The following is a 23,690-nucleotide window of genomic DNA, read 5'->3' as shown; positions in this document are numbered from 1 at the left end:
TTTTTTTTTATCTAAACAGATTTTTGGGCTCTGTCCCACTTGACATTGAACTACATTTACATTTACACTTCTGTCATTTAGCAGACGCCTTTATCCAGAATGACACAATTTATTTCAATTTATACAACTGAGCAATTGAGGGTTAAGGGCCTTGCTCAGGGGCCCAGCAGTGGCAGCTGGGATTCGAACTTATGACCTTCTGTACTTAAACTGTTAAGTCCAATGCCTGAACTGGACTGTTTGTCTTACATCACCCAAAACCATGCCAGGTTATTCCATTTTGGCTTTTTTTTTTTTTTGCAATTAGCAATTTTTAGCATTTTTTTTTTTTAAATAGCAATTTGGTTATTTTTTAGGCTAATTATTTAAAATAATAGACCTATATCTATATAACTATATAAATTCAATAATAATAAAAGTTAATATCTTTGATAACAGTACAGAATACAGTAAAATAGCAGCATTGTCCAACAGCGCCACTAGTAGTTAAAAAAATATAAACAGAAAACGCGTTTCTTTCATGTCCCTCTGCAGCTCCCGTCCGTTGCGTGGTCAACTGTACCAAAACAGTAGCAGTGACTGTAGTTACATTGCCTGCTTTCATCCTCCGCTTTGGAACATGGATCGTTTTCTGCTAGAAGAAGAGCCAGAAGAAACATACAAGCTGTTCCTGTTTCTGATAATGACTCGGTATTTAAGCTGTATCGATTCTTTTTGATCGATTCCTATACATTGATACCTAAAAGCTTATCATGACTCTTTGATCATTATCATGCACTTCTTCCTTTTTTTTTCTTTTTTTGGCCTCTGATCCTTACTCATGCCTGACATTATTTATGCAAAACATAATTCAGATTCATAATTATTTAACAAAAATGCTATGACTGGCATCCATTGGCATGTTTATTTGGGTTGCCATCATCCAAGGGTTCAAGCAAATAGTTATAAAATTGTATAGTTTGTATGGAAGCAGTATGCAGATCAGGTCATGTGGTAGTCTGCGTGTGTGGGTTGAGTATAGAGATTAAACTCTTGAGTGTTCATATTAAAAGTAAATAAATGAAAGAAAAGGGAATTTGCGTAAATGCATTCGACTTGGCAACAGTGATGATAAAATAGCTAGGTGTTATTTTTTGGTATTTGCCAAATTGAGGACTCGATCGATCTGATAGATTGACAGGTTTATGGGGCATTATGAGTGATCACTATGAGAAACACAACGTGGTTGATCAGATGGATGCGCGCGCACTGGAGGATACCGGACACATCCCGGTGTGTTCACGTTCATCCGCGCCTCCAGCTCCAATAAGCATATCTGAAAAAAGCTGCAGTGTAGTTAAGAGCAAAGCAGGAACCCGAATCGTGAAGCGAAGCTCGGATCTGATCGTGAACAAGCCGCGCGTTTGTGCATCGGTTCATTTGAAGGGCGCGCGCCGGCACGCGCTCCCGGTTAAAGGTCCGGGGAAGACTGAGACGAACGGTGGAGCCGCTGAGATCAAAGCTGTGAGAAAGCCGAGATCCGTCACGGTGGACACGTCTAAAGCCAAAACGTCTCTGGAGGCGCTCAAGCTTAGCATCAGACAGCTGCAATGGAAAGAGGTGAGAGAACTCTGACGTCACAATGTTCCATACATATGATTGTGCAGTTTGCATTGCAATAGTATTTATTTATTCATCTGCAAGAGCCTGGAGGTGGATCCTGAAACAGTCCCTAGGCGAGGTGGGAATACACCCTGAATCACAGTGCACGCCTTGTTGATATTCACTGATTTTTCTGTGATATTTGATTTCACACAATCCTTCTGTAAGCAAAATATGAACAGCGAGTAAGTGAGGTTTCATACATAATACTGACACAATATGGACAAATATTAGTGATTAGTACATTTACCTCACACCTCTGGGGTCAGGGGTTAAATTCCAGCCTCTATGCTGCATGCTTGGAGTTTGCATCTTCTCAAAAATACAAGAGAAACAAATACATGACAAAACACACGTCAAACAGTTGCATTGATTCCCACTTCACTTTAACTGCAGATCCTTTCACCGTTCCTTTTTGATGTTTATGTCGAGCATGGCGTTGGAGATTTTACCCATAAGGTCAAACTTTTATTGTTAAATAAATAATGACCCCGAATAATCGACTATTTGATAAAAACTCATTTGAAAAAACCCAGTAATGATTGAATATTTTACTTTAGTGAATATACAGTACTAAAAAGGTGGCTTGGGTTTATATGAATAAACATAGAAACATATAGACACCGTTGTTTCCTGGAGTCAAATTCCAGACTGATGCTTTAGCTGAATATTCTACCATCAGCACTTCCTGAGTCGCTTGTATACGGTTACATTCCGTCGTCTGTGCTATTAAAAATGACCCCATGCCTCTCATAAATATATTAATTACCTGTTACACAGAAACATACACACGGCCTCGTGTGTTGTGTGACGGCTGCCTCGTGCAGGTTATACAGACGATGAATGCATGTCAAGACTCGTAACAATAAACCTAACTCCTGAGCCTCTGGCGTACATATGAACCGTATCTGCTTCACCCTTTTGTTCTGTGCTGTCTGCCAGCGATAAAATGAAAGGCTCGATAACATTCTTGGATAGTGATATTGTAATGAGACTGACTGAAAGACAAAATGAAAACACTTAGGTTACTAACAGCGATGGTGTGAAAAAGAGAAGAGTAACATGTGTAAGCTTTTGTGTTTGTAATTTGCATTACATTTCTACAATTTTGTATATGAATAATGGGCATTTTGAGTGATTTTGTAGTCGTACAGTATATGTATACGTATATGTATATATATGGATGGATAGATAGATAGATAGATAGATAGATAGATAGATAGATAGATAGACATAAGTTGGGTATACAGTAAGTTAAAAGATGACAATGGTTAGTTTTTGATGCATCAGGAACGTGTGACAGTGCTGCCTGCTGACGTTAGCATATGGGTCGCACTTTAGAGGTAGGTAATGATTAAGTGTGATTAGTGATTAATCCAGGATAAGCTTATTTCTGTCTCACTACGTTTCCAGGTCGATGAAGGACTTAAAAGGGACAGTGGGGAAGCTACTTTTATGTGATTACCATTGTTACTGATGTAGTTGTGTATTGTTTTGTTGAAAGTTTATTAAAACGCTTGAGGCATGGGTCTAATGAGACTGTCATTATAGATAGTTTTTATATAGATTCTCTTAATACTCGGTGTGTCTGTGTGTGTTTGTGTGTGTGTGTGTGGGTGTGTGTTTCACGAATCTTGAGTCTGACCTCCTCACAAACCCCAACCAAGCACACATTCCTAATCTGATCACATCCCTCATTTTGATAGTAAGCCAGTTGCCTGATATAGGAACACTGCTTCATCTCTATTAGCCTGTTAAATAGTGACTTAATCCTCACAGAATCTAATTCAGACACGTCATCTTATACGCACTGCATGTAACATAGGGTTTAGGTTTCATCCTGAAAAAAGGCATTTAGAAGTATCAAAAAAAAACCTGAATTTACAATAACATACATAAAATTGACTGTAAACAATTGACAGTAGCAACACTAAAATCTAATGTGTGTAACACTATAGCAACAGCGCCATCAGTGTAGTGTGAAGTTTGAGTCTGGGGAGATAGGTTAAAAAGACAAAATGCAAATGATAATGTTGTCAATTTACTGTCACAGTGGGGTACATTCAAAAATCTATATACTAGCTATAATGCTAGCTGCAGCTATGGGTAACTAACATCAGGAATTCTAGTGTTATCCATTTACTATCCCAACAGGGGGCATGTCAAAATCTACAGTGTTCTATAACTAGCTATCTGTACTATATTGTACTATACCGAGCAAGCTATATCTAAAACTTTGTGTTTGTGTAATGCACATTACTGAGCACAGACTTTTATTTTGTATTAAATCAAGATTATATCAAGATTTATTTTCTCCCTCTGTAACCCTGATACATATGTGAGGAGTCATTCAAAACCCAAGCGTACAGTAAATATATTTTCATAAAAATATGCTTACTACTTGCTTTTCTTTCATGTAGCTGTTTCTTTCTTCTTCTTCTTTATGTTTAATCAAACAAAACAGGTGAAATGTAATGCGATTTGTAATATCATATCCTTTCTTTTCTATTTAATCTCTCAGTTTCCGATGGGCAGACGGACAGCATGTGATATTTACTGGCATGGCGTCTCTTTCCATGATAACGAGAATATTGTTTCAGGGCAGGTCAATAAGTTCCCAGGTAAGTTGCACTGAAGAGAAAAAAAGAATTTAAGAGAATATAAATTATGTATAGTTTATGTAAAAATATTGCCATTCTTATCAAATCATAAGAAATTTAATTTCAACAGTCTAATTATTAGATTGAATCATGTAGAGTGAGCATGATCATATTATTACTATCAAAAACCAATTATGTTAAGAAATTTCATTTTGGTTATGGCCTTTCAGGAAAAGAACTGGACATTAGCATGTTAAAGGTGCGGTGCACGATGTTTGAAAAATGCTTCAGAAAACTGAGTCCGGCCGACAAACAAAACAAATGTGTAGCCAATTAGCATAAAGGGGCGTGTCTTGTCAATATGTGGCAGAGAGAGTGTTCAGTGCACATGTGTGACATTAGCATAAAGCGATTGAAACATTGACATGGTGGATACCTGCCGTCACCTCTGCCTCGGGTTCTAGGTGTTGAACGTCGTCTTCCGCGTGAAACGGAGATAAACCTTTCACGGTACAACACACAGTACTACAAAAACACATTTGTATTACCATAGTATTACTCATTGAGTTCATTTACTGATAAAAATATCCCCTCGGCCAGCTGCCCCAGCAGGTTCTGCCATAATAGTTGCATGGGTTATGTATGTATGTGTGGGGCGGAGCTATCAAAACAGGGGTGACACCCATTTGGGTTAGGGGCGTGTTTGTTTTGGTGATTTCAAATGTCAACATTGGCTTTCAAACATCATGCACTTCACCTTTAATATGCTCCCTACAGGCCAGTGGTCTATAGCTGTGGTTCCGTGAACATTTTATATACACCAAGATCAGTCCAATCACATGGATACCTTCTTGTGTGTCTGTGAATGTATGTCAAGAGCTTCCAACAATGTCACAGCGATGTATGACTATGTGTTTGCAGTAAATGCTAATATACAGCCACTCTTCCCTGAAACCTTCTTGTTGAGCTCTTTGGTTTTGAATGTCAGCGTAACCTTGCAGTCATCCTGTGTTCATTGCCCCACAAATAATAATAAGTTAAAGTGGAGATGTTGCAAGGGGATTCCCAAGTAGCAGTAGTGAGCAGACACTACTCATTGAGTGGCTTGTCATGGTTTGGGTATCCAGGGTGGGTCATGATGATGATATCTAACACTGTCCAGTGGGACCGGTTTGGTTTAGAAATGGCAGCCACTCATGTCTTGAAAAAATATCGGTCATCAGTTTGTTCTCAGTGATAGGAGTCAATTTAATGCCTTAGAGCAACCTGCATACATACATCATGACAAAATCTGTGGTACTTGAGAGAAACTAAAGGCTAGATTGTGGAATGCCTAACTTTGGAAGGCAAATCTCAAACATCATTGGTGGTTTGACGCGATGGGAACATGGAAATCGCTGTTGCGCAAATTCTCTGACCTGAACCAGTCCCATATTTGCACAACCTGAACTAGCACTGAGCATTTTAACATGACAAGTGTTCATGACCAGTTCAGCCTTTTTAAATCTATTATTTCCGTCTTTTGACTGAAAGATTCATTAGAACCCGTTTTTCTGAGCTGTGGGGTTTGATATCAATGAGGCCGTGAGCCTCAAGCATGCTGGGGGCCTGCAATGGAACAGGTGCTTTTTCTCTTTGAAACAGTCAGATCCACTGATCTGTTTTATTCAGTATTACTCGACCACGTTAGCAGAGCTACTGACAGCTGAATCTGAAGTGATAATGCAGAGGGAGAGCCCCACCTGGTGGAGAGATGAGAGGAAAACGGAGAGAACACAACTGTAAAAGTTAGTGGAGTCCACTAGTAGGGTTGCAAAGGGGCGGAAAGTTTCCTGTAAATTTTCGGAAACTTTCCACGGGAACTTAATCTGGGGAATTTTGGAAATATTCCAAATTGGAAACTTTACGGGAATTTATGGAAATTTACGGGAATTTATGGAAATTTACGGGAATTTATGGGAATTTACAGGCATTTATGTTAATTATTTGGAAATATAGGGAAATTTATATAAACTATGTCATATACAAACATAAATAAGCATTTTGTTTGGTCATAAGCAGACATGCATGCAAGGTAATACAAATTTTAAAAATGACGTCTTGACTGATTTAATTGTAAGCTGAACTTTAATTGATTATTTCATTGAGTAACACAAAAGCATAATAAACATTATTATGCTTGTAATAAACATAATAAACTTATTAATTGTAATAAACATATTTCCCTATGATTGCTGTAACATGAGAGCATCCACCACCCTTGCCCTTCTAAAAAAAGTCCCAATCAAAATGTAAAATGAAGCATTTTTTCTCAAGTGAGTGTGTGTGTGTGTGTGTGTGGGGGGGGGGGGGGGCATCAAATTATCTGTGCATGTGGTAACACTCCTAATTTACTGCTTATTAAGAGTTAGTAAGGTAGTTATTAAGTTTAGGTATTGGGTACAATTAAGAATGTAGAATAAGGTCATGCAGAATAAGGCATTAATATGTGCTTAATAAGTACCAATATTCTATTAATATTCATGCTAAAAAGCAACTAGTTAAATGACCCTAAAATAAAGTGTTACTGTGCATGTTATGGAAGAATGTAAGTACATGCAGGGGGTTTGGCCTCAATGGCCCTCCAGTAAGCAGTGTGCTGTGTGCAAGTGACCGAGGAACGCAGGGTACAAATTCAACTTAAACTGCAATTAAATCTTATTGTTTTAAATACAATTATGCTGTTAAGATTTTTTTTAACTACATTTAAGTTCCTTGTTATAGGCAACTCTGCATTTTTTTTAAATTCCCAGTTAATTCCCATATATTCCCGTTAATTCCCATATATTCCCGTTAATTCCCATGGAAAGTTTCCAGCCTTGAAAATTCCCGGAATTTTGCAACCCTATCCACTGGTAGTACGCACAAGCCTGGATGGCGTATTAATTATTGAGGAGATGGAACCAAGGGAACTGACCCTGTGTTAAATACCACCACTGAGCCACACCAAAGAGCAGTAGCAGCTAATTTGTCAGTGAATTAATCAGTGAATTAAGCTTCCCCCAGTGTTGAAGTGTGAAGTACACAGCTATAGACATTGTATATAGACCAGTATCCCTGTTCAATAGTTATAGATAGATCCGTATTAGTGGTCTGGCGTGGACGAGGTGAGAGGAAGAAAGAGAAAAATGTTGCTGAATGTTCTTGGCATGCATACATACACTCATTAAGGTTTCCAGGTGATACCACCCTGACGTTAGAAGGGCTGAAACAGATCTTTTTTTGTATGCCTACTAGCATGAGACTAAACATGACCGTACATTAAGCCTTGTTAATGAATTTTTTTTTATCATTGATCTCATGAAACCTACTCAGCGTTAAACCAAATGCTGTTTCCAGTTAGACATCTTGTACCAGTAATACAAAGCCCCACCTCTGTTTATGTGCAGGAATGATAGAGATGTTGCGCAAGATCAACTTAAGCCGTGCGGTACGCACCATGCAGCAGCTTTTCCCAGAGGAGTACAACTTCTACCCTCGCTCATGGATCCTGCCTGAGGAGCATCAGCTGTTTTCTACTCAGGTACAGAATTATATACAAAACATAGCGTAAAAAGGAATGCAAAAAGTAATGATACAAGAGACACCATGGATACATGCAGCCTTGCACAAGGGGAAGGTCTTCACACTGCTTGATCCAACTGATCAGCTAATGATTAAGCTTTTAATGAGTTGGGCCGGGTCTACTGAGCTGGTGAACAGTACAGGGCATGGGAGATAAAAAGGTTGTAGAACTACACTGAACAACAATATTATTACTGTGTGATTGGTATTAGATATGCAATATAAGCAAAAGAGTGGGAAGTTAGTGGGATAAACAAATTTTTATATCATTTTTATTTACAGCACTCCTGGTAACTGCCGCAGTGGATTTAATTAAGCTAAATGTTTGTGTGCATTTTGGGACCTAAAAATTAATAGCCAACTCTGTTAGAGAACATCAAGGGCAGATCCAGATTATATAACCGCGATTTAAAATAAAACACACATTTCAGACACATCTCTGGTTGTGATTGATCAGGTTCACCACTAACTGAATTCCAGGAGCTGTCAGATTCAGGATTCGCCGAGCATAATGACAATGCTGACATTTCAGCATTAGACAAAATAGACCTATTAATAACAAATGCATTTCAAAACTTCTTGTTGTCTGTGTTGTATTTTCTCGCTGTATCACCTCTGTGGTATTCCTAGTGACCTAGTGAACCAGAATCAGAACATATACATTGACGGAGACTTCCAAGCACATCTCTAAGTTGCTCTGGATAACGGTGTAACATTATTGATTGCCTGGGTTTAGGCACATGTTTTTTTTTATACAGCCTTATCCCTAAATATGGATATCTGCTTTATCTTTTTGTATTATATTGAAAATACAAATTACGCAGATAAAAAGCGCATTGTTTCAGACATTTTGTGACACTTTGTAAAATATGCCGTTTATATTGAAATATGCACACAATCTCAAAGGATTCATTGAATTAAATCTAATATTGGGCAAAGTATAAAGCAGCTGAAACTGAAATTATTTAGCTGAAATTTAAATAGTCAAGTAATGTTAAAGTTTATTCTGTCATTCAGTGTTTATTTAAGGGGGGCACGGTGGCTTAGTGGTTAGCACGTTCGCCTCACACCTCCAGAGTTGGGGGTTCGATTCCCGCCTCCGCCTTGTGTGTGGAGTTTGCATGTTCTCCCCGTGCCTCGGGGGTTTCCTCCGGGTACTCCGGTTTCCTCCCCCGGTCCAAAGACATGCATGGTAGGTTGATTGGCATCTCTGGAAAATTGTCCGTAGTGTGTGATTGCGTGAGTGAATGAGAGTGTGTGTGTGTGTGTGTCCTGCGATGTGTTGGCACTCCGTCCAGGGTGTATCCTGCCTTGATGCCCGACGAAGCCTGAAATAGGCACAGGCTCCCCGTGACCCGAGGTAGTTCGGATAAGCGGTAGAAAATGAGTGAGAGAGTGAGAGATATTTAACATATTTTAAATTTCTAAGGTGGACCTGAAATTCTACAATGCTTTTATTTACAATGCTACAGAACTAGCTGTTGTACTCTTTGCTTGGCAAAGCATGTTCTCTCAACTGCTCATAAATAATATGTAAACACCAGGCAGGTCCTACTTAGGGCTCCTTTATCAGCAGCTGTGGCACATCCCCAGAGTGCAATCTTCTATTCCCACTTTCACTCACACGTGGTCTATTTTTGTTGTGTAGGCGTGTACAGGTTTGCGTGCTAATAAGTGGCAGATGCAGAACCACAGTAAAAGGTTAAGCCATTCAACTAATCATGAATGTCAAGTACAGATAGCTTAATTCAGCAAGCCGCTTCTGAATAACCACATTTTGATAGTATAGAGAGAGCGGTTCCTCTTAATCTTGGAGTTTGTTCTACCGACTATTTCCTTCTTTGTCTGGTTAGTCGGGTAGCATTGTTTGTTTTGTTTGTCGCTACCTAACTGTAAAGTACATTTTGATCCCAAATGCTGTAGAGGGCAGCAGAATTCTGCTGTAGCTTCTAACCTGGAAATTAGAAAAAGGTGATTTTTCTTTTTTGTCTTTTTTTTTTGTTAAATAAATGATTAAAATAAGATGTGTATTTTAAAATAAGATATGTATTTATTTTTCTTTTTATTCTTTTAACGTAATGAATCATTTACAGATTCGTCTGTTGAAGGAAAGCGACTCCAGCCTCAAACCCACATTCATCGTCAAACCTGACTCTGGTTCCCAAGGAGACGGCATCTACCTCATCCGTGACCCTGCTGACCTCCGGGCCATCTCAGGATCACAAGTCAAGCAGGCAGTGGTTCAAGAGTACATTCAGAAACCGCTCCTTATCGACAAACTCAAATTTGACATTCGCCTTTACGTTCTCGTTCGTTCTCTGTATCCTTTAGAAATCTACATTGCCAAAGAAGGCCTTTCCAGATTTTGCACCGAACCTTACCAGGAACCATGTCAGAAAAACCTCAGTCATGTGTTCATGCATTTAACGAACTACTCACTGAACATTCACAGTGAGAATTTTGTGCACTCGGACAGCTGCAACACAGGAAGCAAGCGCACGTTTTCCAGTGTCCTTTATCGTCTCGCCTCCAAAGGAGTGGACATTAAAAGGGTTTGGTCGGATATCATAGCGCTGGTTATCAAGACAGTTATTGCACTTGTTCCTGAATTGAAGGTCTATTACCAAGCTGATATACCACCAGGCAAACCAGGACCTACTTGTTTCCAGGTATGTTAAATGACATATTCACAGGAATAATTATAGTACTGTGTTCATTCTATAATGCCTATGATGGCAATGATAAATGAAATAATAATACTATACCCTACAAATATTCTATAGATCCTGGGTTTTGACATCCTGTTGATGAAGAACTTGAAGCCTGTTCTGCTGGAGGTCAATGCCAATCCAAGCATGAGGATTGAACATGAACAGGAGGTGAGTATTACCAATTAAGAAAGTCAAATTCCTGTTATAAATATCAATATTTTAAGGTATGTAAACTTCCTAAACAATTAACAACCTCCCATGATCTACATCATGCTGAGCAGGCCCAGGTGACCTTGGTTTTGGATCAAGATGGCTGACAGCACAGATGCAACAGTTTCATTCTGGATTTCAATTCAATTCAATTCAAGTTTATTTGTATAGCGCTTTTTACAATAGACATTGTCTCAAAGCAGCTTTACAGAACATAAACATAGAACAGAAGGAAAACATAAGGAATAATATAAATAATTAATATAATAAATAATAAAAATTAGATATATATAGTTCACATTGTATATGTATGTATATGTATTTATCCCCAATGAGCAAGTCTGAGGTGACTCGGGCAGCAGTGGCAAGGAAAAACTCCCTTAGATTGGTAAAGGAAGAAACCTTGAGAGGAACCAGACTCAAAGGGGAACCTCATCCTCATATGGGTGACACTAGATGGTGTGATTACAAATATACAGTCAGACAAGTGTTGTATTGGTGCAGGGATCACATGGAGTTCAGATCTCCTCTTAGTATCACAGAGTCCAACTGGAGCTGGTAGATCTGTAGATGTCTCAGGATTCTCACAGAGTCGTGCTCATCTCAGCGGAGGTCCGAGATCTTCATCGCACGGAAGACGGTCGGAGCTGGTTACAATGTCTTGATGCCTCGGGATGGGTAGAAAGAGAGAAGAGCAGTGCAGAGGGATTAACATTAACATTTCATTAACATTAAAATGAACATAACTTTCATTCATAAAAGTGATTAAAGTAACATCCGCATATAGATCAGTAGGAAAGATGTCAATAAGTAAGGTTAGAAATTGTGGACAAAAGCTAACATTCAATGGCAGTGATGTTGGAATAACATATACTGAGAGAATGGTATAAGGCCTGAATGTTTGAGCTACAATGAGATGGTTGTATGCTGTAGGATCCATTTTACTGCCATGGGTTTTGGTCCACTTGAGTCCATTCATGCCACTTCTGACTGCTCACCTTTATTCTGTGATGAATCCAATCACAGTTCACGAGATCCTGTTGAATAGTTTGATGATGATGATACTAAAGAAGAAAGCATTATAATTAATATGCTATGCTCTTCACAGTTACTCAAGCCCAACCATTTTAAACAACTGTAGGAAATGTTAGAGCGATGTAGGGAACCGTTAGACGGCAGGTTCTGTCACCGCCATCAAAACTGAGGAAATATCTTTTACAAGAATGGCCTTGATCATTCCAGTACAATTCCAATCGATGAAGAATATATTAACGACACTGCAGCATCATTTTACAAAGACTCTTTAGGTTAGATCTAGTTTATCACTTTTGTGTATGCATGGAGTAGTAAGTCCTGGGACATGAGGATATGCTGGACCTAGGAAATAAGGAAATAAACCCTGTTCAAAAGTTTCCATACCTTTAGTTCTTAATATCATGCATTGCCCACTTTAGCATCAATAATAGCATGCAGTCTTTTTTTTGGTTGTCTTGCACAAACTGCACATATGAGATCTCCCCAAAGTGGCTCAATGATATTGAGGTGAGGAGACTACGATGGCCTCTCCAGAACCTTCACCTTTTTCTGCTGTAGCCATTGGAGGGCCATCCTTGCATTGTGATATGGATCATTGTCATGTTGGAACATCCAGGATTGTCCTATGTGCAGCTTTCTTGCTGTAGAATGCAAATTGTCTGCCAGTATTTTCTGATAACATGCTGCATTCATCTTGGCATCAAATCTTACTAACCCCTGGAGCGCACACCTCCCCAAAACATAAGAGATCCACCACCATGCTTTACAGTGGGGTTGGTGTACTTTTCACCATAGGCCTTGTTGACTCCTCTCCAAACATATCGTTTACGGTTGTGACGTTAAAGTTCCATTTTGGTCTCATCACTCCAAATGACTCTAGGTGCTGTCTGGTGTACTGAAGGCAGGCCTTTTTTTGTGGCATGGGCACAGTAACAGCTTTCTCCTGGCAACTTGACCATGCAGGTCATTTGTGTTCAAGTACCTCCTTATTGTTCGCCTTAAAACAACAACACCACTTTTATTCAGAGCACTTTTATTCAGTATTTCTCTCTTAGTATCAACAGAACCTCTTGTTTTCCACCTCTTTATAAGAGTTTGAACAGTACTGACTGGCATTTTCAAGTGTTGAGAGATCTTTTTATATCCTTTTCCGGCTTTATAACTATCTTATTACGCAGGTCCATTGGCAGTTCTTTTGTCTTCCCCATGGTGCAGTATCCAGCAAAGTCAGTGCATCACCTCATGAGCTAATGACACTAATTATAATTACAATGAGTCGCAGGTGTGAAAACGTCCCTTTTACAGTATAGCCATTTAAACCTCTGTGTGTCAACCTGTGAGTTTATAACGTGGCCAGACGTTCAAGGATCAGGGTTGTTTAGGTGATTTCATTTATCATTAGGTTTTAAAAATTCTTTTGCATTATAAGTAATATTTTCCAAATAAATGGCAATGGTTAACAATTTCTTTCAGGGTATGCAAACTTTTGAGCACACCTGTACCAACTTTACCATTTTAGCCAAAACCTTTTTGAGTTGTTCTATGCAAAGTCAGTATTTGTATAAAAAACACACACATACTATTAACTGTTGGTGTTATTTTTTTAATGTTCCAGGTGTCACCTGGTGTTTTTGAGTACGTACCTAGTCCGGTAGATGAGGAAGTCAAAGTAGGTGTCATTCGAGATACACTGCGCCTTATGGATCCGGCCCAGAGGAAGCCACCCACGTGAGTGTGTTTGTCTGTCAGAGGTCACTAGACTAATAACAAGGCTTATAATGGTCAGAGTAGATAAACTAAAATCCGATGGTTCTGTGACATACAACTTTTCTGTAGTGTATTAACACTAAGTTAGTCAGTTTCAATTCTAGCTCTAGCTTCACATTTGCATTCACATTTTAACAGAGACTTACAGTACATAAGTATGGTGTAATTTTCATCTAAATGACCTTGCTAGTAACCAAACATGCTAGTAGAAGTAGACCAGCCAGCTAACGTGCTAGTACAAATATACCATCAGCAAGAGATAGAATCATTAGCTAATCAAATGGAAGCAGCAGTGTGCTTGCCTGGTCCTGTGTTTTGTTTGACTGTAAACCTAAGAGACTAGGCTACAAACAGTGTGTTAAGGTGTAGCTAGTGACACCGTGTGTTATAATGCATTAAGTTTAATCATGCATACCCAATGAAAACATGTGTTTTGCAAAAGACAGTGAGGATTATGGATTATTTTCTTTCTCATTTTGTTTAACCAGACACAAAATCTGCTTGTCTAAGCTGCCCTGGCTTTTAACGTGTTCTTCCCTTTCTAACATTATAAGTATACATTTATAAGCATAAATTTTACAGAGTTTAAAAAAAAACATTTATTTTTTTTTTTTTTACTCAGTCTACTTTAATCATTTATTTACTTAGAATTTGTTCTCTGTGTTTAACCCATTCAAAGTGCACACACACAGCAGTGAACACACACACACCATGAACACACACCCGGAGCAATGGGCAGCCATTTATGCTGCGGCGCCCTGGGAGCAGTTGCGGGGGGTTCGTGGGCTTGCTCAAGGGCACCTAAGTCGTGGCCGGCCCGAGACTCGATCCCACAACCTTAGGGTTAGGAGTCTCTCTAACCATTAGGCCACGACATTATATTACCAATAGGACACGTACATTATATTACATATTATATTATGTATTTACATTTATATTCCATTTATATTTAGTTGCTATTTCTCAGGAAAGTATTTTTCTCAGTAGATGTGTGAGAGCTTTGTGTGTGTGTGTGTGTGTGATTTACAAATGTTTGTCTGCTAGTTTTTTCATCAAATCTGAGTTGATGATTTGTAAAACAGGGCTATTGTCTGGATCTGGCATGTCACAGACCCAGTAATGAAAACCAGATTAATGAAGTTCTGCTGTGTGTGTGTTAGTGTGTGTTAATGTGCATTTGTACATGCTCTTTTTAGGATCCCCACTAACAGTACTGAGCATTTCATATTCGGTTTCTTCATGTGTTATCAAACGATCTATTAAATTAACATAAATTGAGCACTGAAATTGACTTCTGCCTCAGGAAACGTCACCGGCCAACTTTACCATTTACTGAAAGCTTAAGGGGAAAATAATAAAACGAGGCGATGAGTTTAAACAGGAACTCTGCAGAAGTGCGAATTGTCAAATTATGCATGGACATTCAACCGCCTTTGTTTGGCATAATCATCACCAGAACAGATATATGTAGCTGAGATTCCAGGAAGCCATCAACCATGGTTTTTGGTTTTTAGAAACACTTCCCACACAATTCCCAGAGCTGATGCATAATGGAAATTACTGTACTGCTGTTTCAGCTAAGGATGTTTGTGTACTACCTCATTTAGTCTGAAATGGCAGAGCATCCTCATGGACCTGCCTTATGACTCACTCACACTGTTGCTCACACATTTATTCACTCATCATTTCTCATGAAGCTGAAAAATCTCTGCTAGGGGCACTAGATAATATTATATAGTCTGGAAATGGAGTGTATCAGATGGGAAACTAAGGGCCTTTTTTACACCTGGTCACTTCATGTGTTTTCTCTGATCCGATAGCTATCTGATTTGTTAAAACTGTTCCATTTACATTAGGCCACATAAATGCGTCTCGGCGAATCGGATATCGATCCGATCTTTCTACTCCCGCCCAAAATGCAAATATATTTTACCTCATTTCCGGGGTAATTGAAATGAAATGTATGCGGTTTTCAGAATGCAATCAAAAAGAAGACAAAAAGACTTGTTACGATGGTTATGCTACAAAAAAACAACCCTGGGTGTCGGCCATGTCATCTGTTTCTGGCACGATGCACGACTCGTGAGTCACCTGCGAGTGACGTACTTCCGTTTGGGAGGAGTATAGCGCTGACGTATGTGGCTTGAACAACCACATTCATTTACACCTGTCCAGTTTCATCTGAAACGCGTCCCAGACCACCTCCTGAAGTGGTTTGAACGATCGGATTTATATCCGCCTTCGAAAATGTTTCGGAGGGCATTTAGACCTGGGGTCTCATTTATAAAACTGTGTGTAGGATCCCTACTAAAAGTTTACGTACCAGAAGCCAAAAATGGCGTACGCCAAAAAAATTACGATTTATAAAACCGTGCGTACGCACTCCTCTAAGCAATGTTCCCTTTATAAATCACAGATCACCCACAGATGTGCGTACGTGAACCAGCCTCAAATCCCGCCCTGTACACGCCCATTTTTAACCATAAATAGTCAATGCAAATCACTGCGCGGGCACGAGATGTGGACCTCGTTATAATGAGTTTCCTCTGCGCTCTGCGGGTTTAAAAACGGGGTGAGGAGTCAGCGTCTCAGGGGGGTAGCCACTGTCGCCTGCAGGTTATAATTATATTAAAAACAAAATTGTTACAGTTTCTACTTTTTAATATTGTTAAACTCACCAAGAAGCCAGCCATCACGTACTGCGCCTGCATTTAGTCTGTTCCCTACACTGCTATGTGTCAAGATAAAGGAATCATGTGTTGAACCAGGCCAGCGTGCCACAATGTTTGTGAGGGTCATGTTGGAGTCACATATGTATGATTTGCACATTAATAGAATGCACATGCTTTCTATTAACATAAGCAAATTCATTTTCAGATGTGAACTTATAGCAACATGAGCGCAGTCAATTGCGCCGATTACATTTGGGAAACCAGACATTTTAATTTCGGCCTGTTCTCGCACAGTGTAGGGGAACCTGATGTATCGACTACCCATATTAAGTATACCATTCAAAACGACAGATATTATGGCACTCGGGGATGGCTGTGATATACCAGACCTATAGGGTGAGATGATAGATTACAATAGAATTATTTCATATACAAAAAGGTCTTAGACACAAAGTTGAGGATTATATATATAAAACTTATAGTTTTTTTTTTTTATATATAAATAATTTACCTGTCTGCCAATTCCCGCTGGAAACAGCCGGTTGCCAAGAACCCCAGAGTGCATGGTGAGGACTTGTATTTGGACTGGGATGGCATGGTTCCGGCATGTTGCCCTCTCTAATACTGGACGCAATTCAGCACATAGATCTAAGAGCACAGCTCTAGGGAATCTAAATCGGCTTATTAGCCAGTCATCATAATGGGCCAGGAAATCATCATGGTCCCTGAAAACTCGTTCTCTCCTTATTCTGCCATTGGCGTAATCCTCCAGCAGTGCCATCATGAAGCATTACATACCCGGGTCACCGGAGGATTTATATGTTTCTAGCAATTAGACTGATCGTTAACACCTTGACAAAATCACAGAATTAATTTGTGGGCGAAAATTTAAGACGAAAATGTTATAGTGAACACATACTTCTTCATGACGGTTTTGTAATGAACACCGTAATAGTTAGGACCGATGATGAGTAGCGATTGTGCTTCATGACTGTATTTGCAGACTTTGACATTTTATGATAGCTATATGTACATTAATGAAAATATTTCGTTTTTACACTGTGTTCTGCAGTTCTCTAATAAAAGGGTATTTCATGCTATTCTGTATCACATGTAGTCGCGCCGTCTCCTCCTGCGCTCCCGTTGTGGACAATGTGACTGTAAGGCAGCGCTGATTATTCATTCATTCATTCATTCATCTTCTACCGCTTATCCGAACTACTCGGGTCACGGGGAGCCTGTACCTATCCTCAGGCGTCATTGGGCATCAAGGCAGGATACACCCTGGACGGAGTAGCGCTGATTATTATTATTATTATTATTATTATTATTATTATTATTTTATTTTTAATACATTTTGAATTACGTTTGGATTTTACTAGATGTATATAGACTAAAACAATCGGCACAAATAACACTGTTGGATTTAATCTTCATGATAATGTGGATATAACGTATGAAATGGAGTGAAAATTAAATGTCATTAATTCTTATAATCGTTCTTCTCACGTGTATTTTCTACAATCTAACTTCAGTTCACGACCTCACCATCTGTGTCGCCAATTCCCTTTGTCTCCAGAATGTGCGTACGCACAGCTCAAAGTTTGCTTAAAGGTCCGCACATTTTCCCGTCAAGCTTGTTTTTTATAGATCACAACCTTTGCGCGAAAACTGGCGTACGCACGTTTCCAGCCCCGTTTTGTGCGTACGCACGCTTTATAAATGAGACCCCTGGTCTTTTTACCATCGGATAGATATCTGATCACAGAAAACGCATGAAGTGACCAGGTTTAAAGAGCCCCTAAGAATAAGACAGGTACGACACAAAGAATAAGACGAGTGAAAGACGAGAGACGGTGCGGAAAGACAATTCAATTTAACATATTGAGTGTGGACCATTGTACAAAGAAAAGGATGCTTGTAAACCTGTGTACATACAGTACAGTATGTAGATGCTCATGAACAAGCACCTGGGGCATCTTAAAGAGCAGAAATGGGTTTGATATCACCATTTACTCAGATGGTAGAAATATTTGTTTGGAAAAAATAACCGTTTTTGTTTTTCTAAGAATATATTGCCCCTAGTGTATTTCTAATAAGAAATACTTCTAAAAAAAACTCTAAATTTTATATGAACCACCGCTGTGGAGTGTGACATGACCAAAACTCATCTGTAGATATGTGTTCTTTAGAGATACAGTTCACAAGGTCTAGAGGCATCGATTGGGATACCTGGGATCCTGTGGCTGCCATTTAAAACAGTTTGGGCAAGAACTAGACTAGAAAATGGAACTTCCTAATGCAGTGTGGTGATACCACATAGAGCATGTTGATATTATCTCTAACTTCTAACTTCTGCTCATGTGAAAGGTTCTGCATTTATGCTCCATTGATTGCACTTCCCTAAAACAATTTATGCTGAAGTATCCTTCTTGGTTAAACGGTTAGACTTGTACCTAAGAACTGACCCTTTAATCATAAGACTAATTACAATAACCTCCACTCTTCTGGGAGGGTTTTAGGTTTTAGATGTTGAAGCATAGCTTTGAGGAGATCAGGTGCTGATGTTGGGTGAGATGGTCAGGGTGCAATCTGCGTTCCAGTCCATTCCAAATGTGTTCAGTGGGGTTTTGAGAAGGGTCCTCAAGTTCTTCCTGTGCAAGCTTGGTAAACCATGACCATTGGTTATACTGGGGCATTTGTAATGCTGCATCGTTCAACGATATCCTACACTGTCGTGTGCAAACTTTGTTCGGAAGAACCAGATGGTCACATTTTCACAAACCTATAGCCTTACAGTGTATTTGCAAAGTTGGCTCATTTCTTCTCCAGATGCACTAATGTCCTGATTTTTTTTTTCCTGGCACATACTCATCACTTGAATTTATGAGTCCAGAGCAGGCCAAAAAAAAATTTAGAACATAGGTTTTCTGGCAAGAACACTTTTTGTGATCCATCATAGAGAATATTTTAGGGCCTGCTCTTTCACTCTACCTCTTGATCAAACGTTCTGTCACGTTAAAGGTGGAGCATCACCTACTGGTAAGTGAGCAGTCCCATTCTCTCCCCCCAAGCTCTCATTTCCTGACTCAAAAGAGCTCATAATTCTACTTTGAGCCCATTACTAGTCAATCACTGATCATCTGTAGGTGCTTTCTTTGATACCTAAGAAGATGACAATTGGTCACAAGGCTAAAAATCACATTGTGAAGTGCTTCTGATGGTGTAGACCATACCGGAAAATTTATTTATGACTTAAAATACATGACTTTAACCTTTTATTATATTGATTACACCAAATACCCTAAATATCTCTGATCTTCTTCTAAATTATAATTAAAACTATAATATGTGGCACGGTGGCTTAGTGGTTAGCACGTTCGCCTCACACCTCCAAGGTTGGGGGTTCGATTCCCGCCTCCGACTTGTGTGTTTGGAGTTTGCATGTTCTCCCCGTGCCTCAGGGGTTTCCTCCGGGTACTCCGGTTTCCTCCCCCAGTCCAAAGACATGCATGGTAGGTTGATTGGCATCTCTGGAAAATTGTCCCTAGTGTGTGATTGCGTGAGTGAATGAGAGTGTGTGTGTGCCCTGTAATGGGTTGGCACTCCGTCCAGGGTGTATCCTGCCTTGATGCCCGATGACGCCTGAGATAAGCACAGGCTCCCCGTGACCCGAGGTAGTTCGGATAAGCGGTAGAAAATGAATGAATTACTATAATATGTGAAGTCCTGGAGTTGTGTTATTTAATTGTTAATGTTGTTTTGGTGTCATAGACAAGATTTTTTTTTTAGAGATTCCAAACTAGCTTAAATTCCCAATTCTTAGACTTTTCTCAGCACTACAGTTTATCTAACTATAGTATATTTCTTTAAAGCCAATGGTCCATAAAATTAGATTGAGGACAATCAGCACAACCTACTGCACCTCATCAGCTTAAGCTCTTGCAATAAAGCTGGCTGCCATGTGATTAAGTTTGAGAAGCTTTTAGAGAGTTGCTTTAAAAAACTCGAGTAAGATTCCATGTTGAAACTTGATACATGAGGTTATAAACTGCTCAAGCACCACCTCTTTCTTTGTCAGCAGATCGAACATCCTGGGCAGAACTCCAGAGGAAACCATCACCATGGAAGCTGGTCCGGATGAGAAGGCAGAGCTCGTCGAGTCACTTCCGTCTCTGTGTCTAAAACAGGTCTTCCCTAAGTACATGAAGCAGTTCGATTACCTGCGAATTATTGAAAGAATAACAGACATTTTCTTGCGCTTCCTTGGGGTCAAAGGAACCATGAAACTTGGCCCAACCAGCTTCCGCACATTCATCAGGCAAGACCAGTCGATTCTTTATTATGGACGGAATCAAACATGACGAAGCATGCTCGTGTGGAAAATATATACAACCTGAAGCAAAGTGGATATTGTACTTATTTTCGTATGATTTTCTTTCCTACGCAGCATGTTCTGAAATGTTTTAATTCCTGTTACACTACATGAGAAGCAATCACAGTGATTTTTTAATATGTTTATAGTTATGTTATACTTAAGTTAGAGCAGCTTTACAAGAAACCTCCATTCCATGCTGGAAAACCTAAACAAGCCTTATCTCTGACGATTATATCCCTCTGAAATTAGAGACGCTTTATCAGTTCATGTGAAGCATCCTCTAGAGGTGTTTTTGTGCAAGTTGCTATTATGGAAACGACGCACAAGAATGAGTGCAATATAAATTGTTTGTGTTAGATAAACTATAGAAAACCTTCTGACCAACCAGAATCAAGCAGTACACAGTGCAGTGCTACACATTTCACTGGTCAACCTAAATATAGCTGATAAAACGCCTTAATATAATGCCTTTATTGCCGTTCCTGCTAAAACCCCTGCTCAAATACAATGAGATTAATACTATAATGTTGTAGATTTTTCAAACACACTCATTCAAACTAACACACAGTCTCTTGTAGGAACTGCAAGCTGAGTAACAGCAGTTTCACCATGGCGTCAGTGGACATCCTGTACATTGACATCACTCGCCGCTGGGCTGGTGCGCTGTCTGACTCCAGAGAGTCTGGTATTATCTGTTTCATCTGATAATCAAGTACAGCAGATATTGTAGAACATAGTTTTTTTTTTTTTTTCCCCATATTCTTAATACCATTTGTCTTAATGATCAGTATGATGAAGAGGCAGCAATAAGGGATGATGGATTCCTCTCTCATAGTACTTCCATTCATTCATTTATCTTCGGTAACCGATTTATATCCTGGGCAGAGTCACAGAGGACCCAGAGCCGATCCTGGGGTCACACCAGACACTCTCATCTGCAATGCCCATATGTAAAAAAAAGAAAGAAAGAAATAAGAATACATGCTCTGGCATGTACAAGAGAAGAAAAGCTGAGCTGTAGCTGTACTGTGCGTTGCAAATCTGACTTACTGCTTACTGCATAAACACCTATTTGATGTACGTAACAAACAGGATACTTAGGTATAAATTAGATTATTTTATCTAAACTCGATAACCGTATTATTATTTTTTTTATTTTAGAGCCACATCAAATTGAACCCCTTTTTTTCTGTTATCATTGTAAAGCAATGCTTCTCTTGCTTCTTGCTTAATCACGAAGACTGTTAAACACTTCTTTTAGAGTTGCTTAGTAACTTTAGTTTCCACAGCTACAGCACAAATGCAAATTTAGTTCTGGTCTCTGCAAGCCATCCTTCCAGCTGTTGTTCAAGTCCTGTACATGTCACCAGCATGTGTTTTTGTATACACACAGTTAATATGTGGCTGGTTCTTCTTTTGTGTGTGTTTTTGTGCATATTTTTATTTCCCTGAACATCTGGAACTGAAAGAAAGTTTGTGTAAGATCTGTAAATGCCACTTGTGTCTTTCTATATAAACAGGAATGGGACTGCAGGCCTTTGTGGAGGCATTTTTTCTCTTGGCCTCACGCAGGTTTGAGGCGACGTCACTGAGGGAACAAGTGCTCTCGCTGCTGGAGCTGTGTGAAGCCACACTCGAGGGGGAGGGACATGATGAGAAGCCACACCCTCTGAAATCCCAGCCCAATCTTAATTCTGCTCACGGTCTAAGTTCGCTTAACTCCCCCGCTGCTACTCGTCGTCTTCAGACTCTGCAGCCTTCTGGGAAAGGAAACGTGGCGACCTGGGAGGCTGAAGCACGCACCACATCTTAAAACAGGAAGCAATAATAGAGGAAAAATAAAAGCGTGCCGTCTCACCTGAACCTTTTAAAAGCAGTTATGCATAGCATCATATAAAGGTCAAAGTTATGGTTAGAGGCAATATAAATTACGTGAAGCAATACCATATAATATATATGATACACATATATGAGTATCTTGCTGCCTGTGTGTTTGTATTTCACACACACAAGAAGTGACAACTCATCCTTATTTGTTGTGTGCTTTTGATGCCAGGATTTAGGGATTGTGCAGAATTGCTAACAACGGTTTATTGAAGCTGATGGAAGTAAAAATTATACATCCTTTTTGTCACATAATCAGGGATGAGCAAACTCCACACGCTTAAATCTTAAAGGGATTCATACCACTGACTTTTATCTTCTGACAAGCAGCTAACTACGACATGGCCTATGGCTAATCCAATGCAGCGGCCTTATAAAAAATAACGGCACTAAATGACACTGAGTGCACTGAAAGTTTACTTCAACTACTGTATTTATATTGACAGAGTATTTTATTAGAGCGCTGCACTGTAGCATGATTAAAATCTGTTACTGATCTGAGGCAAGTCTGACTAATATTATAATCCTAATTATTCTAAAATGTTTTAATCAACATTAGACAATAGCACTTATCTATTTAGTTCTAATAATATTTGTTTTGGATAGTCATGTTGAATAAAACTTGGACTCCAGAATGAAACGGTTTGTTTGTACTTGCTTCTCTATGTCACTTCTTTTCATGCAATATGACTATTCTCATTCATCAGGCAATGTTCTAACAGCAGGACAGAAAATAAATAAATACATTCATAAATAAGTAATAATTTAGATACAGGTCAAAAGCATTAGTTTGTGCCTAATGTAGCCTAATGAGTCCTGTTCTGGGTTGACAGGAGTGGAACCCAATATTAAACATACTGTTATTTCTGAGATGCCTTTCTGCCCACCACGGTTGTAAAGAGTGATTGAGTTTGAGCTCACTAGATGTTTTTGTGAAACTATGAAAAACCCAGATCTTTCCAAAAATCTGGAACCCACAACCATGCAAATGTCACAATTCCTCAACTTGATTTATGTGAGCATGACTCTGAAGTTCCTGACATGTTGCCTGACTGGGTGATTGTATGTATGCACAAGGATATAGGTGTGTGTGTGTGTGTGTGTGTGTGTGTGTGTGTGTGTGTGTGTTTTAGAAACATTCAAACATCAGACATTTTCTGCAACATATTTTTTTTTAGCGCTGCTTCAC

At 39.3% G+C, this 23,690-nt stretch overlaps 1 protein-coding gene across 2 annotated transcripts; it reads left to right on the top strand.

The window, feature by feature from the left end:
- Window positions 1–575: 575 nt before the first annotated feature.
- Window positions 576–23,141, top strand: ttll11 (tubulin tyrosine ligase-like family, member 11). Of its 2 annotated transcripts, none has more exons than XM_060863210.1 (9): window positions 576–1,599; window positions 4,163–4,262; window positions 7,670–7,803; window positions 9,938–10,513; window positions 10,628–10,723; window positions 13,416–13,528; window positions 20,324–20,560; window positions 21,196–21,302; window positions 22,138–23,141. In XM_060863210.1, exons 1-9 carry the CDS (start codon window positions 1,195–1,197, stop codon window positions 22,428–22,430), a joined length of 2,061 nt encoding a protein of 686 aa, XP_060719193.1. In that variant the 5' UTR covers window positions 576–1,194; the 3' UTR covers window positions 22,431–23,141. The 2 variants fall into 2 exon arrangements, with proteins under 2 accessions (XP_060719193.1, XP_060719192.1); XM_060863209.1 differs by having other exon boundaries at window positions 20,321–20,560.
- Window positions 23,142–23,690: the final 549 nt, after the last annotated feature.

This window comes from Tachysurus vachellii, chromosome 26 (genome assembly GCF_030014155.1).
Source record: "Tachysurus vachellii isolate PV-2020 chromosome 26, HZAU_Pvac_v1, whole genome shotgun sequence".
NCBI classification, from domain to species: Eukaryota; Metazoa; Chordata; class Actinopteri; order Siluriformes; family Bagridae; genus Tachysurus; species Tachysurus vachellii.
The sequence above is the reverse complement of the archived record's forward strand: the minus strand, read 5'-3'. Positions and strand labels throughout refer to the sequence as shown.